This window comes from Protopterus annectens, chromosome 12.part0, assembly GCF_019279795.1.
Source record: "Protopterus annectens isolate FY-2018-M chromosome 12.part0, PAN1.0, whole genome shotgun sequence".
NCBI lineage: Eukaryota > Metazoa > Chordata > Ceratodontiformes > Protopteridae > Protopterus > Protopterus annectens.
Window position 1 is genome coordinate 145,578,256 of NC_056746.1, and position 14,583 is coordinate 145,592,838.

The 14,583-nt window shown below is 38.8% G+C and overlaps 1 protein-coding gene across 1 annotated transcript in view; it reads left to right on the forward strand.

Annotated features, from left to right (window-relative positions):
• MARF1 (meiosis regulator and mRNA stability factor 1) overlaps positions 1–14,583 on the forward strand; it is a 2,255,654-nt gene that overhangs the window by 1,546,152 nt on the left and 694,919 nt on the right. Inside the window, exon 16 of the mRNA XM_044088896.1 lies at positions 10,410–10,552. Coding sequence (XP_043944831.1) covers positions 10,410–10,552 — 143 coding nt within the window. The remainder of the gene's footprint in view (positions 1–10,409; positions 10,553–14,583) is intronic.

Genomic DNA, 14,583 nt, shown 5'->3' on the forward strand with positions numbered 1-14,583 from the left:
AAAAAAATCTTCACAGACAACACAGTCCTGTGGTACAACAATAAACAAGGGGGAGCAAAATCATATTTACTTTGCAGGCTGGCTATCCAAGTTTGGGAAATGACCCCCTCTCCAAAGTAATGCTCCAGGCAGTTTACATTCCATCACAAAACAATGTTCAGGCGGATGCTGTCAGCAGGTCAATATCTCTGAACCACGAATGGATGTGGCACAGGGATGTGTTTCTAGATGTAGTCCACAGGTGAAGTACACTCCAAATAGATCTGTTTGCCTCCCCTCATAACAGACACCTGCAGCTATTCTGCACAAGGACTCGCTCTCCTCAGGCATGGAGGGTGGACACATTCTTGATTTCCTGGAAGGGGATGTTTCTTTATGCATTCCACCCCTTCCCTCTCATACAGAAAGTCACGCTGAAGATTCAACTGGACACCCCAAAAATCTTGATGATAACCCACTTTTGGCCAAAGTAGCATTGGTTCCCTCTTCTTTTTTTCACTAGCCAAGGGCAGTCACCCTAAGTTACCTCTCAAAGTGGCTCTCGTTACAAAACAGAAGGGATCTCTCATCCACCCGCACCTACAAACTCTCAAGTTGACCCTGTGTGTGATAAACTTCTGATGCCTTTTAGACACCTTTACTCAGAAGATGTGCTTTCTGTCCTGCTGGAGGCCAGGAAACCCAGTACCAGGAGATCCTACCTATCTAAATGGAAAAGCTTCTCCAGTTGGTGTCCTCACAAACTAGATCCTGTTTAGGCAGATGTACCTCTAGTTTTGTCTTGCGTGTGTGAGCTACTTAAAGAACTTTCATATTCCTCAGTGAAAGTCCATTTATCAGCTATTTTCGCTTGCCTACCTCTCACTCCGCCTTTGCTATCCAAATTAGAGGTAAAGCTTTTTCTTAAGGGTTCCATCTCAGGCCACTGAGAAAACCCATTCCCCCTCCATGGGACCTGAATTACATTCTTGAAAAACTCACCACTACACCTTTTGAGCCAGCAGTGTCAGCTTCTCTGAAAATATGCACTTGGAAAACAGTGCTTCTAGTAGCACTGACTTCGGCTAGTAGGGTTCCAGAGGTACAGGCACTTACGGCTGTCCCACCATACCTAATCTTTCATAAGGATAAGGTCTGTATTCGCACAAACCCATCCTTCATGCCTAAAGTGATCAGTGAACGTTTGCTTAACCAGTCCATCCATCTGCTCATTTTCTTTTCTTCTCCATAGAATGACAGCGAGAGAGATCTCCATTCCCTTCATGTTCACAGGCAAGTTAGATTTTACCTGGGCAAGACTAAGAATATCAAAGTCTAACCAGTTGTTTGTATCCTTTCACCCCAGGGCCCTGGGGAAAGCTGTCTCCAAACAGTTTCTTCCTGGATTTCCAACATTATCTTATGCTACTGTTTCCATGGCAAACACTTTCCCTGCGCTGTGAGGGCCCACTCTACTAAGGCTGTGGCCTCTTCAGGAGCTTTTTTCAAAGGCTTAGATATTGCCACTATCCTAGAGGCAGCCAGGTGGTCTTCAGTCCACACTTTCACTAAACATTACAAGCTGGACTACATCTCCAAGGCTAGGGCAGGCTTTGCAAAAGCCGTCCTTCATGGTTTCATAGAGGGTTCTTCTTCCACCCCCATAACACATGCTGAGCTTTGGTACTCTCCCTCATGTTTAGAATACTGCACATGAGAATAGGACATAGAATAGTTGTGGAAAATCTTACCATAACCAGAGATGTCCTTCTCTTTCATGTTGCAGTATTCATATCCTCCCTCTTACCAGCTCTAAGACATCTACTTCCTCTTCTCCTTTATATTCAGTTAACTTTCCCACTCTGGATGGCATCCTGATCAGCTTCTCTTAGACTACTGTCCGACTGGGGCTTTCAGTTCTGAGGTCTATGCATGCAGACGTCACAGCCAGGCTAAGCTTTTATATATGGGCCAGAAGTTCAGGTTACCTCAGGTGGAGGAACCCTCATGTTTAGAATACTGCCACATGGAAGAAAAGGACATCTGTTTATGGTAAGATTTTACACAACTATTCTTTGTCAGCTATTTCTGTTCGTCTGCCCTTAAATCCTCCTTTGACTTCTCATTTTGAGGCCTAAGTTTCTTAAAGGAATCCAGGATCTAAGGTCTCCAAGGAAAGCCTATTCCTTCTCCTCCGTGGGACTTCTATTTAGAAAAACTGACCCAGGCTCCTTTTGGAGCCTGCAGGTTCAGCTTCTCTACAACATTGTACCTAGAAGATTGTCTTATTGCTTGCTGTTACTTCTGCACAGAGGGTTTTCGAGCTTTAGGCCCTTATGGCCATCCCTCTTTTTTTGTTTTTTTTTCACGGGGGCAGGGTGTCCCTTCATACTAATCCTTTTTTGCCCATCATAGTTAATGAGTTGTCTTTGAATCAGACAGTACAATTCCCTTCCTTTTTTTCTGCCGCTTTGGCCTGCTAGCGAGAGGGTTCTACATACTTTGGATCTGCACAGACAGCTCAGTTATTATTTAGATAAAATTAAGGCCATTCGTAAGTCTGACCAGCTTTTTGTTTCTTTTCATCCCAGAACGTTGGGTTTGACTGTTTCTAAGCAAACCATCTCCTCCTGGATCCATCCACAACCCCTTTCCCATTTTTGCACATGGGGTCAAGGTGCCATTTCACGAGTGACCGTCATCTAGAGCCAAGGTTTACATCGCCAGGTTGCCATCTAAAGCCATTTCCTTTTATTCTTTTCAGTGCATGTTGGTCTTCCATTAGGGGTCACTTCACTATTCCTGTTGGTTCTTCTCGTGCATTCTTCAAGGGTTTTGACACCAATTCAATACTTGAAGCTGCTACTTTGGTCTTCTCTACAAGCATTTACTAAGCATTGTAAATTTGATATGGTTTCTAGGGGCAGAGCAGGTTTTGCTAGAGCCATTCTGCATGGGTTTGTTGACTGCTCTTCCCAGGCTTCCACCTCCCAATCATTTTCTTGAGCTCTTGTATCCTCCCTAAGGTGAAGAATACTGCAACAGTGATATAGAAGGACATAGTACAGTTGTGTAAAATCTTAATGCAACAGTAGATGTCCTTCCCTTCAGTGTTGCAATATTCGCTCCCACCCTCCATCCCCGTTTTTTCTTTTGGCCTTTGTTTTGGTTTGGCTCCTGGCCAAGGGTCTTCCATTTCCATGTGCCTTTTCTCTTTCTGAATGTGCATTGCCTCCTTGGTCCTATGAGGACTGCTCTGTACTCGGCAATTCAGGTCAGGATAACTGTGTCCTTACATCACCTTTATGCCCTACATCCTGAACAGGGAGTATATGTATGATGAATGCTACATACAAGATCTAAAGGCTTTGGTATGCTGACTGGATGTTGGGCTGTCCTTGGCAGAAGATCCCTATGGTGAAGAATTCTGCCATAGTGAAGAGAAGGACATCTACTGTTATGGTAGTATTTTACATAATTACTTTTCTGGGGTTGGTTGGTGGTCCACCCTTGTGAAGCGAGATAACTGTTGCAGTCCTCCATTCTTGTAGTACAAAGGCTGTTTTGAGGCTATAGTTGAAAAGTGAATCAAGTGGTTCTGGTAGGTCATGCTTCAAGCTATTTAATGGGAGGCATTCCAAGATAATGTTGGGGGGCCCAGTGGGGCTGTGTTTTTGACAGTGGCAAGCGCTGCCAGGGCCTGCTCCCCATTTAATAGTTAGGTGGGGGGTTATGGTAGTGGGTACTTCATGGGGAGAGGCGGGGGAAGTGGAGGAGAAGTTTGAGCTGAACTGGTCAGCCAGCAAATTCGGTATATCACTTTGCTCAGTGAAGGTGGTAGCTGCTGTTGAGGATTTGGACGTAGCTTCACAGGCCTTCTCCAGCTATCTTGACCTCATGCTTGGTCTTGTTGGACTTGGTCTTACTTATGCACTACAGCTGCTGTTTCTTGGTGCACATATTTTCTTCCACAGAAATCTTTATCTTTTTTATGTTGAGTTCATTTTGGTATATTTCTGTTTTGTTTGCATCCTCATCACTTGTATTTATTTTAAATCTTGTGAATTTTCCTTAAATTCTTTGCTTGTACATACAGTTATGAAATTATTCTGATTCCCCACAGAGCCTGCATGTTCATTTAGAATCTTTGACTCTTCTTATGTCTGTAACCATACTAGGTGCGTGCAGTGTTATTTCTGACTTCAAGCTGCCTTCTAGGTAAAGGTCTTTACTTATGTTTTTATTTTGTGCTTCAGTGAGGTGTGGCTGTAAAGAGTTTTGTTACACAGATTAATTACTATAGTAAGCCCCTTTAAGCACTATATTTAATTCCCATTGTACATTTAATAGTGTTTTGTCTCGTATCAAAGTAAATGCTTCATGTATAGAATTTTCTTTGGCTTACCACGTTTGAATTTGCTTTCATTACTGCTGACTTCTGTCCTTTCTTTTTTGAAGCCTGGTATTATCTTTATCTTTGCCTACAATTTTTAGGAAATTTGCATATTAAACATTTTATAGTTTCTCTGCAGTTGTAGTAAGATGCAACTTAACTTGAAGCTTGGGATCCAAAGGTTTTTTCAGGCAAATTTCACTACAGCTGGATTGGTTTTGGTGGTTATTGAAATGGAGACATTCTGCTCCAAAATGGAGAGCTTCAGGAGGGCAAAATAAAAAGAAAAGGTTGTTCATTGTTCTGTACAAAATGAGAAAAACATTATTGCACAAGAATGAGGTATGTAGTGCAAAAACATTTTTTTAAACTTTAATCTTGTAGACATAAGTTGGTTTAACATTTATTTTGATGAAGTATGAAAAAGTTAGTGACACTTTTTCAGTTGATAAAATATTTAGTACAGTAGTTTTATTAGGATCACTGCTGTAGTACTGTGTTCTCGTCCTGCTCTAATTTACTCTTCAAACTTCTATTACCATTCCCCAAGGTGTCTGAGGGGTGACAAAGGTAAGGTATCAACCTGTCAAAGGTTGGAAAAAAGTGGTAAATTCTGAGCATATTGTCCTTTGGTCCCCCACCCACCTGCTTTTCTTGTTCGGGGGTACCTAAGAGCAAGCATATTGAAAATTAAGAACCAGAGCCATTGTGCCAATAGCCAAAGACACATGTACTGTTATCTTTTCAAAAAAAAAATTTTTTTTATATATATATATATATATATATATATATATATATATATATATATATATATATATATATATATATATATATATATATATCGATCACTGGGCTAGTGGGTGGAGTTTTGGGGATATTTATAAAAGCTCTTGAGATCAGACTGGAAGGGGCAGATCATCATCAGTAAGTTGTCATGGATAAGTAGTCATATTACTGCATAGTTTCTTCCTGAGTGTCTGCTGTTAGTGATTGCACTCTGACAACTGTACTTTCCTCATCTGTAAGGGTTAGGTTGTGTTTATTGCAATAGTTGGAAAATGGTATTCTTCCTTGTATCTCAGATGTGCTAAAGTAATTTAAAGACATAACCCTGCAATTTAGTCAGTCTCATTTATTTTTTTTTCTGTAATTTCACTTGAATATTTACTGTTAAATTCTTCTAAAGGTTTCATTTTTTCCATTTCCACTTGTTTACCCAACACAGATCCTGAAGCACCTACCTTTTTTTTTCCTGTGCAAATCTCACTTTTTCCCCAGAAATTAATTTTGCATCCTTCATTAACTAGGATGGATAGCAGAGATTTTGCAGTTTCAATTCCTGTGACCAAGTAATCTGAAACGTTATCAAATAGAAGAAGTTCTTATAAATAAGAATAAGCTGTACTGCGTAAACCATTTGGTAAATACTCTTAATTCTTGGCTGTTGGAATGTTTTTATTTGGTTAACTCTGGAATTAAGCACAGTATTGAACATACAAGCAGTTATAATTACCTTTGCTAGCTCTGAAATGGCAACCTTGAATCACTGATGAATGAGCAGATCTGACTAGTTTACACCTTACAAGAATGAGCATTAGGGGGGATCCTGAATTTCTAAAGGGCTACATTTGAAAAGAGGTGAAAACATGGTGTGTTTGTATTGAATAAAATGTAAACAAACCAGGAAAGGCTTTTACCATCTTCTTAAAGTAGTCACAGATCAGAGTATTTCAGTTGAGATGAAACAATGACTCTGCTTTCAAAGACCATCTAAAAAACAAAACTTGTCTACTGTCACTGTAGCTAAATGGAGGGGAAAATATTCAATTGTGATGTGCAAGCTGTGTTGTATTCCAGTGTCCCATGCACCATTTTGAGAAGAGAACAGACTAAAAAAATGAAATTGCATCCTTATTGCAGTCCCCATTATGTCCTTTTTTAGGGTATAAGAACTTGTAGCAGCATTTTGAGTGATTCAGACAGCAGTAATATGTAAAATATCAAAGCTGTGATGAAACAAATATGTGCATATGCTTGTATGCAAGTTTTATATACATATGGTACAAACTTTTTGTAGTTGTAGGCAGGTTTTTCTTTAAATTGGAAATAAAGCATTTTCATATTCCACTTTTTTGTATTGGCTCTAATTACTCAGTATTTTTGACAGATTTGATAAGGAAGTACCTTTGTGGAATTCTGCATGCTTACTTATCGGTTGAAGCTTAGGCTTAAGTGCCTAATTTTATGTTGATTCACTGTCAGTAGGAGAGATAAGATGAGGTTGAAGCCTGTACTAGTGCATGATTTTAGAATAAACTACTTGAAGTAGCCAACCTTTGGAGAATAGGGAAATGTCATAGCTGGTAGTAGTAGTTTAGTACCTGGGTCTGCTACTAACAACTCTCGTCCTAAGTGCTGAAGCTTCATCTGTTCTGTATGAGCCAATTCTCTTGTACTGAGATGGTTGAGGGATTGAAAGTTCCTTCAGATCCCCCACCACCAAACACACACAACACACACACACACACGTCTCCCCTTGTACGTACAAGGTTGCACAGCAGTGGGGAAAGGACCAAACACAAAGCTCAAGATCTGCTTGCCATACCTACGAAGTGTAACTGATTTTGCCTCATTTATGCTCTGCCCCTTGCAAAATGTTTGCTTTTTCTGGTAAATCGCTGAGGATGGCAGTCAGACTTGGTTTCATTCTTGTTGATGCAAAACCTGTACTGTTAACGTTTTTTAATTACTGTAATATTTTAAGAAAATGTCCCTGATTTTGGGCCTTTATCCCTTATGTTTTGAATTTGTACAGTATTCCCGAGCAAAGATGTTGAAATGTAAGCTGCTTCCGTTGAAGCAGATGAAGGTTGAAGTTGTAATTAAGAGAATACTTCAACTGCACCCTTAGTACCTTGGTGATGTTTTCAACTATATAATACAGTACGGTACAACAGACAAATACTTAAATAACCGCATTCTGACCCCACCGATCCAGCAAATTATAGATCACTTAAATAACCGCATTCTGACCCAACCGATCCAGCAAATTAGATCAGTAGCCCTCATCAACACTCATCTTAAGATATTAGCCCACGTTATAGCAAATAGACTTAAGAATATACTCCCCTCTATTATTTCCCAGCAACAAATGGGCTTTATGACAAACAGGTAAACAAATGACAACACCCTCCTTTTAGATACCATTATAAGACTACTTAATAGGGATAAATGCCCCACATATGCCCTTACAGTAGATGCAACTAAAGCTTTTGATAGAGTGAACTTACACTTTCTCTTTAATATACTGCCTTTATATGGTTTTCCTCAAGAATTCATTAAAATTATTCAGTTTCTCTATCAGAAAGCTTATACCACTGTACAGGTAAATAAACTTATAACTAACCCTATGCTCTTATCCAGTGGTACAAGACAAGGATGTCCTCTTTCGCCATGCCTATTTAATCTTTATGTAGAACCCCTCCTTCTGTTTATTTCACAAAAAAACTTTCGTCATATTCCCAGAATCCACAATACAAATCTTATATACTCTGCCTTTGCTGATGACTTAAATATATACTTCCAGCTCCCCACTTCTGACTTCCCAAAAATAAAAGTTATTGATGAGTTCTCGGTAGTTTCAAATTATAATTTAAATTTAAACAAGTCACACATATTTCCCCTCAGTCCTATAGGGCATAAAGAATTGTACTTTCCTATGAGTGAGATCAAAATAAACTACCAGATAAAATATCTAGGAATAATATTTACTTCAGACTTCAAAGATATTATAAACAATAACCTACTAACTACATGGACTAGTATTCAAAAGATATGGATAGATGGAAGAACATTAATATGTCTCTACTGTCAAAAGCTAGTGTTGTCAGGATGAATTTTCTACCAAGAATACTCTTTCAATTAAATGCTACCTTTTCAAATATTCCCCCAAACTTCTTCCTTGCCATGGAAAAAGCTATATCAAGATTCTTATGGTATCCCAAATCTACCAGAATTAAATATGCAAAACTTGTACTCGCCAAAGATAAGGGGGGATTGGGGTTACCTGATTTTAAGCTTTACTGTAGTATAATTACTGTATACAGACTAATACAAATAATAAACTATGACTCATATATAAATACTTGGACACCCCAGTGGACCAAAATCTGGTATAAACAGTTGAAATCCCTTGGCTGTAATATCAAATCCTTACCGTTCTTGAATTTAAACCAGGCTAGCATATACACAAAGAATTTACACCCACTAATTAAAAACATGATTCTTACAACACACAGACTATTTAAATCATTGCAATTAGCTGACGCTTTTGCCCTTATACAACCGTTACACCTAAATCCTAATTTACTAATAAATAATAAACCAGTAAATCTAACAAACTACCCCCTGATAAAAGACTACACAATATGGGATATGTACCAATAGAAAGACTCTAACACGGGGCAAATGAGACTTGAACTCAAACTTCCTATGAAATATAGTATTATCCTTAACCAACTTCATCATCTTATAAATGCTAAATTCTCACAAATACACACTGACTTACAGAACATAGATTTAGTTAAATTAATACTTGAAAATCTTGCGATTAAAGGGAAAACAATTTCTAGGACTTATAAAATTGTAATGAGTGCAAAACATCAGAACTCTATTATTTTCAAACTATTGGCAAATGAAAAATCAATCACTGACCGAAGAAAATAAGAAACTAGCCATTGAAAATACAATCAAATTCATTCCTTTCAAGAAGCTGTTATATACACAAGTTATGGTAAATAATCTATATTATACCTTATCTAAATTAAATAAATTCAATCCTAACTTTTCCCCTATATGTCCCCATTGTCCGGATCAAACAGCTGATATTTTACATGTCATGCGGAACTGTACTAAGATGCACAACTTATGGTGTTCCTTGAGAGTAATATTAGAGAAGACGGGATATGAAAAATCAACCCTTACTTGGGCGACAGCTATATTGTACATAAATATCAATCAACTCCCAAAAATATTAAAACATGTCTTTATTACGGTGTGTGCCCTTATTAAATTCTTTATTACAAAGAATTGGAATGCCATGTCACCAATTACATGGGAAATTTTAGCAATCTTGCTATCAAATATATCTCATCTCACAAATTAATTTATTCAAAAACAAAAAACCGCTATTACCAAAAATATTGGGGTTACTTGCTAGATATAATTCTTGACAAATAAAATTTGCCTACAAATTGTCATGAAAAGCTAACCTTTAAATAAGAAATGAATGTAGTATAACCAGTCTTTCTTGCATCTTCTCCCTTTTCTTAGTATATGTGTAACTAGATATTTTCCCTAAACATACAAATAAATGGTTAAATTTCTATTTTTACTTTATATATAGACTATCCTCTTAACTATCCCTTATGAGACCAAATGAACATAAGAATTCTCATACTTTACTTGACGATGTAGTGACTTCTTGTGTATATATTGTGTGTGTGTGTGTGTGTGTGTGTGTGTGTGTATGTATATATATATATATATATATATATATATATATATATATATATAATTTTCTCGGAATGAGATTGTTGTCTGTTTTCTTTAGATAGGTATTTGTATTGTTTATTTGTGTTTTTGAGTTACCGTGTTATTATTTGGAAAAAGAAAATTGAAATAAAGAGATTTTGGAAAAAAAAGTACCTTGGTGATGTCATTCTGTAAATACAACATGTCACTTCAGGCTCATATGCAGCTTTTTAATATGTTACACGGTGCTTGTGTGTGCTTATTGTACAGTGCTGATGTTTTCAATCAGTTTCTTTTCAAAATCTGTTTTATGTTGTTAAATTCCATATTGGTTGTATCATGTTCCTGACAAATCCACTTATATACTTGGCAGATAGGTTTGAATTTGTGAATTGGGGACTTTGTCTGGAATTACTTAAAAATATAGCTGAAAGGGGGTATCTTTAAGCTTTAATCGCAGCTTTTAAAGTTTGTACATAACTTTTTTTTGTTTGTTTCTTTGAAGATCCTTGGTATGGGCTCAAAACGCCTACTGACACTTACTCATCGAGCTCAAATAAAGCGCTTCACCCAGGACTTAATGAAACTGCTGAAGTCTCAAGCCAGCAAGCAAGTTATTGTGAAAGAGTTCAAGCTTGCTTACCACTGGTGAGTTAATTTTTATACAAGTGTTTAGGGGGCTGATTTGTAAGCTTTTCTTTCTTCAGACATTTGTTTGCAGGTTGTCATTTATAATGCATCTCCTCCGTATGATTTCACAGTGACCATCAGTAAAAGCCATTACATTTCTTTACATCATTCTTGTGCCTTCAAGAACTTACTTAGTCCTAAACAAAAGTCTGCTTATTCAACTTATTTTTTTGCTGGAAGCCAGTGCATATTTGCTTCACTAGCTTCATGATACAAAGAGAAAAATTCCTGACTGATGTGGGCTTAGCTGAAGGGAGGGTAGGAGTGAATGGTTATTGTTGGCTCTTGCCCATTCTAGTGGGAAAAAGTGAGAAAGGTAATTCAGTCTGCTCCAATGTTGACACCAGAGGTTGAGTGTTGTAGTGAAGGTAACGTCAGGGCAATGAACAGGTATGCTTGCTAAGCAGCTTGCACTTTATTCAGACTTAAGCATGCACAGGTGAGTTGTGTGCTCAGTAACAGCAGTGCTTTCATTTCTAAAGTTCTTGACTTGATGGTGAATTTTTCCTGACATTGGCTTAGGTTGGAGATGTTACTTGCAAGTATTGCTCAGTGTTATGCTTTTTGCACCATCAAAGCTCCCTTTAAATGCAGCCCCAGTGCAGAAAATTATACAAAAATGAGAAGCCTGACACTAGGGACAGCTAAAACAGGTTAAATTGGGTAGCATTATGTACGTAGGGACACCAGTTCCACCTATCACAGGAGTATGTACCAGTGTTTCTGACTAGTTGATACCTCTGGCTTCCAACAATCTTTTCAGATTACTACCTTTCTTACCATGGATTTTAGTGAATTTTGCACCTTTTTTTTTAAACAAGATTATAATGTGGCATGTGTCCCTATTTTCAAGTTAATTTGCTAGTGTGGGTTGGTCCAGTCTCCCAATAAGTGATCATATTGAAATTTTCAGCCACAAAATTCTTAGTTGTCAACCCAGTCTGGCTTTGTGACACACTGGTGGATTTTCCCCTGTGACCAAAGTGAGTTGGGTTTGGTGGTGGTAGAAAGTCCAGGCAGGGAGTTACTCTGAATGTTGGATGTTTGAATGTTGGCCTCTCAAATAACCCGTGCTCTGAATGGGCCAGGTGACCATGAGGGGACTGATGACCCACACACATGGGTGGGACATAGAACAAAAAAAGTCAACATGGACAACCTAATGGCTTGATTCGTAGTAACATTTGTTTTGATATGTAATGGATAAACACTCCTGGGGTGGATGTAGTTGTTGCAGAAAGTTGGTTTAATACACGTCTTTAATTTTTTATTTGGTTTTAAAACAATAAGTAAATCAAGTGCAAAAACTATTTACATAGGTCCACAGCTGATGAATACATCAGTTGTAATATCTGTGTGTGTGTGTGTGTGTGTGTGTGTGTGTGTGTGTATATATATATATAATTATATATATGTGTGTGTGTGTATGTATATATATATATATATATATATATATATATATATATTATATATGTGTGTGTGTGTGTATATATATATATATATATATATATATATATATATATATGTATGTATAGCTATATAAAAACAGTTAATAGCAAGTCTTTAAGTTTAAGCTAAGTTTTATATCAATGTGTAATATTAGATGATGTCCTATTCTCATGCTGCAGTATTCTTACTGTGGGATCCTCTGCCTCAGGTGACCCGAACGTCTGTTCCTGTGCAAAAGCTCAAGTCTGGTTGCTGTCAGTGCGTGGGACATCACACGCAGGGCCATAGACCAGGGGCCTTATATGTGATGTCTGCACACAGACCTCAGAACTTTTCTGCCGCAGTCGAATGTCAGATCAATCACTTTGCTCCACTTCAAGACGTCTAAAGTTAAGTACCCCATTGGGGAAACCTTATTATTGTCTTTGCTTGAGCTTAGGTTGATGCCTGTTTCCTTAGCCGATGTCCACTAGGAAGGGGAAATGTAGATGTGGACATCACATTTCCCACAAATACTCCCATGAACTTTGCTTGTTCTCTTTAGGCCAGGAACATGACCATACCTCCTGTACCATCTGCAAGTCGTTTGTTCCCAAAACTCTCAGAAGTCATCTAACTGCCCTCAATTTATGCCTAGAGAACCAGAGGTTAAAAATGCTAGCTTTACAAATGGATCCGGAGTCGGCTGCCCAGGTGGAACCACCAAAAAAGAGGGCCAAAGTTTCTAAGCCTAACACATGTTCTTCGTGTTTCACTGTTGAGTCATTACATTTGGGTTATCTGCTTGCAGGTGGCCCTCAGTCGGCCTGATTATCAAAGTCTTGGGTCCTGCTTCGGTTGCTGTCTCATCTTCCATGACGTCAGGTAGTCAGGGGTGTAAAGAATGCAGCTGCGCCATTACATCAGTCTTTCTTGCCATGCGGTGCCCAAAGCAGAAGCAGTTTGCAAGTGCCAGTCGGCCGACTCTTGAAAGTTTAATTTTCGAGTTTCAGATCCGAAGTCTTCAGCAAAGCTAAGTACCCTGTTGGGAATCCTTTTTCTTGCTCTAAACCAATGTCAGTAAAAGTTAACAATTGTATTACTTGTGAAAAGCAAATACCTCATAAAGATTTTCATTCGTACTGCATTCCTTGCTTAGGCCCAGACCACAACGTACCTCGCTGTCGGTTTTGTGCCTTATTCAATCCTCGAACTATTCGTTGTCTGTTCATTTTCACTTCTAACTATTTTGGTACTCGGTTCAATTATCCAGAAATGGCTTTGGTAAGCCACCCGACTACAGACATTCCAAAAAAACCGCAAAGATAAAGACCGAGACAGGCCGCATAGGTCCAAAGCTGCTGACAACGCTTCTGTTAAGCTAGTTGCCAGTTCGCCGGTACTTAGTGAGGAGCTTTCGCAGCCCCTGATACCCTCTACTGACACCATTCGGAGTCCGGAATGCTGCGAGATGATGCTTCGACTAAGGAACCTGTGGATGTCTCTACCTTGGATGGGTCCGGAGCCACTGTGCAAGCACCGGCTTCTGAGGGTGTATTCAGGCCTACTGACTTGCATATTAAACCAACACCATCTTCTTCTTCAAGGCCTAAAACTCGATCCACACCTAGAAAACCGACACCCAGACTGCATGGTCAGGCCCCTATGCCTAAAAAACAATTGATAAGAATGGCTGAAGACCTTGTTACTTTAATCAGTGGAAGCCAACCTTCCCCCTCCAAGAGACCTAGGACTGAATTTGCTTATGTTACTTCTGATCAGGATTCTGAAATTTCTGTTTCCTCTTATGACCATTATTTGCCCTTATCTACCTATGAGGATTCTGATGTAGAGGACTCCATTCCCTCTGCTTCCCCTCCAGAAGATTTCTCTTTTGGTGAGACTTTGTATACTCTTAGGGAACATTTCCGCTGATAAAGCCAAGATTACTCTGACTCCAAAAAGAGGCTTAGGGAATTTTTACTCCTACCTCAACACAGGCCTTTAGCTATCCCTCCTGTACTGGACATTGTTGATGATGCCTTTTTGGAATCTAGCTTGGCCCCTGACTCTACCTCCTTCTCCCAGAAATCCTGATAGATATTACAGGGTTCCTGACTCTCACAAGTTCCTTTTTAAAAATCCTACTGCGGATCCGGAGACCATTTTACAGGGACCCAAGGGCATTAAGGCTGCTACTGCCAAACATCCTACCCCCTCTGATAGAGATTCCAGGGCTCTGGATAAATGGGGTAAGAAGGTGTACACTTCTGCAGCCTTGGCCATTAGGGCCTTAAACTGCCAGTTCCATATGTTAAAGTATCAGCAGCATATTATGCGATTGCTTAAACAGAAAATTATGTTGATTCCTGACTGTGCTGAAAATAAGGATTTACAGGATTTAATGCATTCTGCTGAACAAGTTGGAAAACATACTTTGCAATGTGGTTTTGATTCACTAGAGGCATCTTGCAGGGCTGCTGTCACTGGGTCTGTACTTAGAAGGTATGCTTGGCTTAAGGAACAACCTTTGCCAGATCATGTTAAAGCTAAATTGCTGG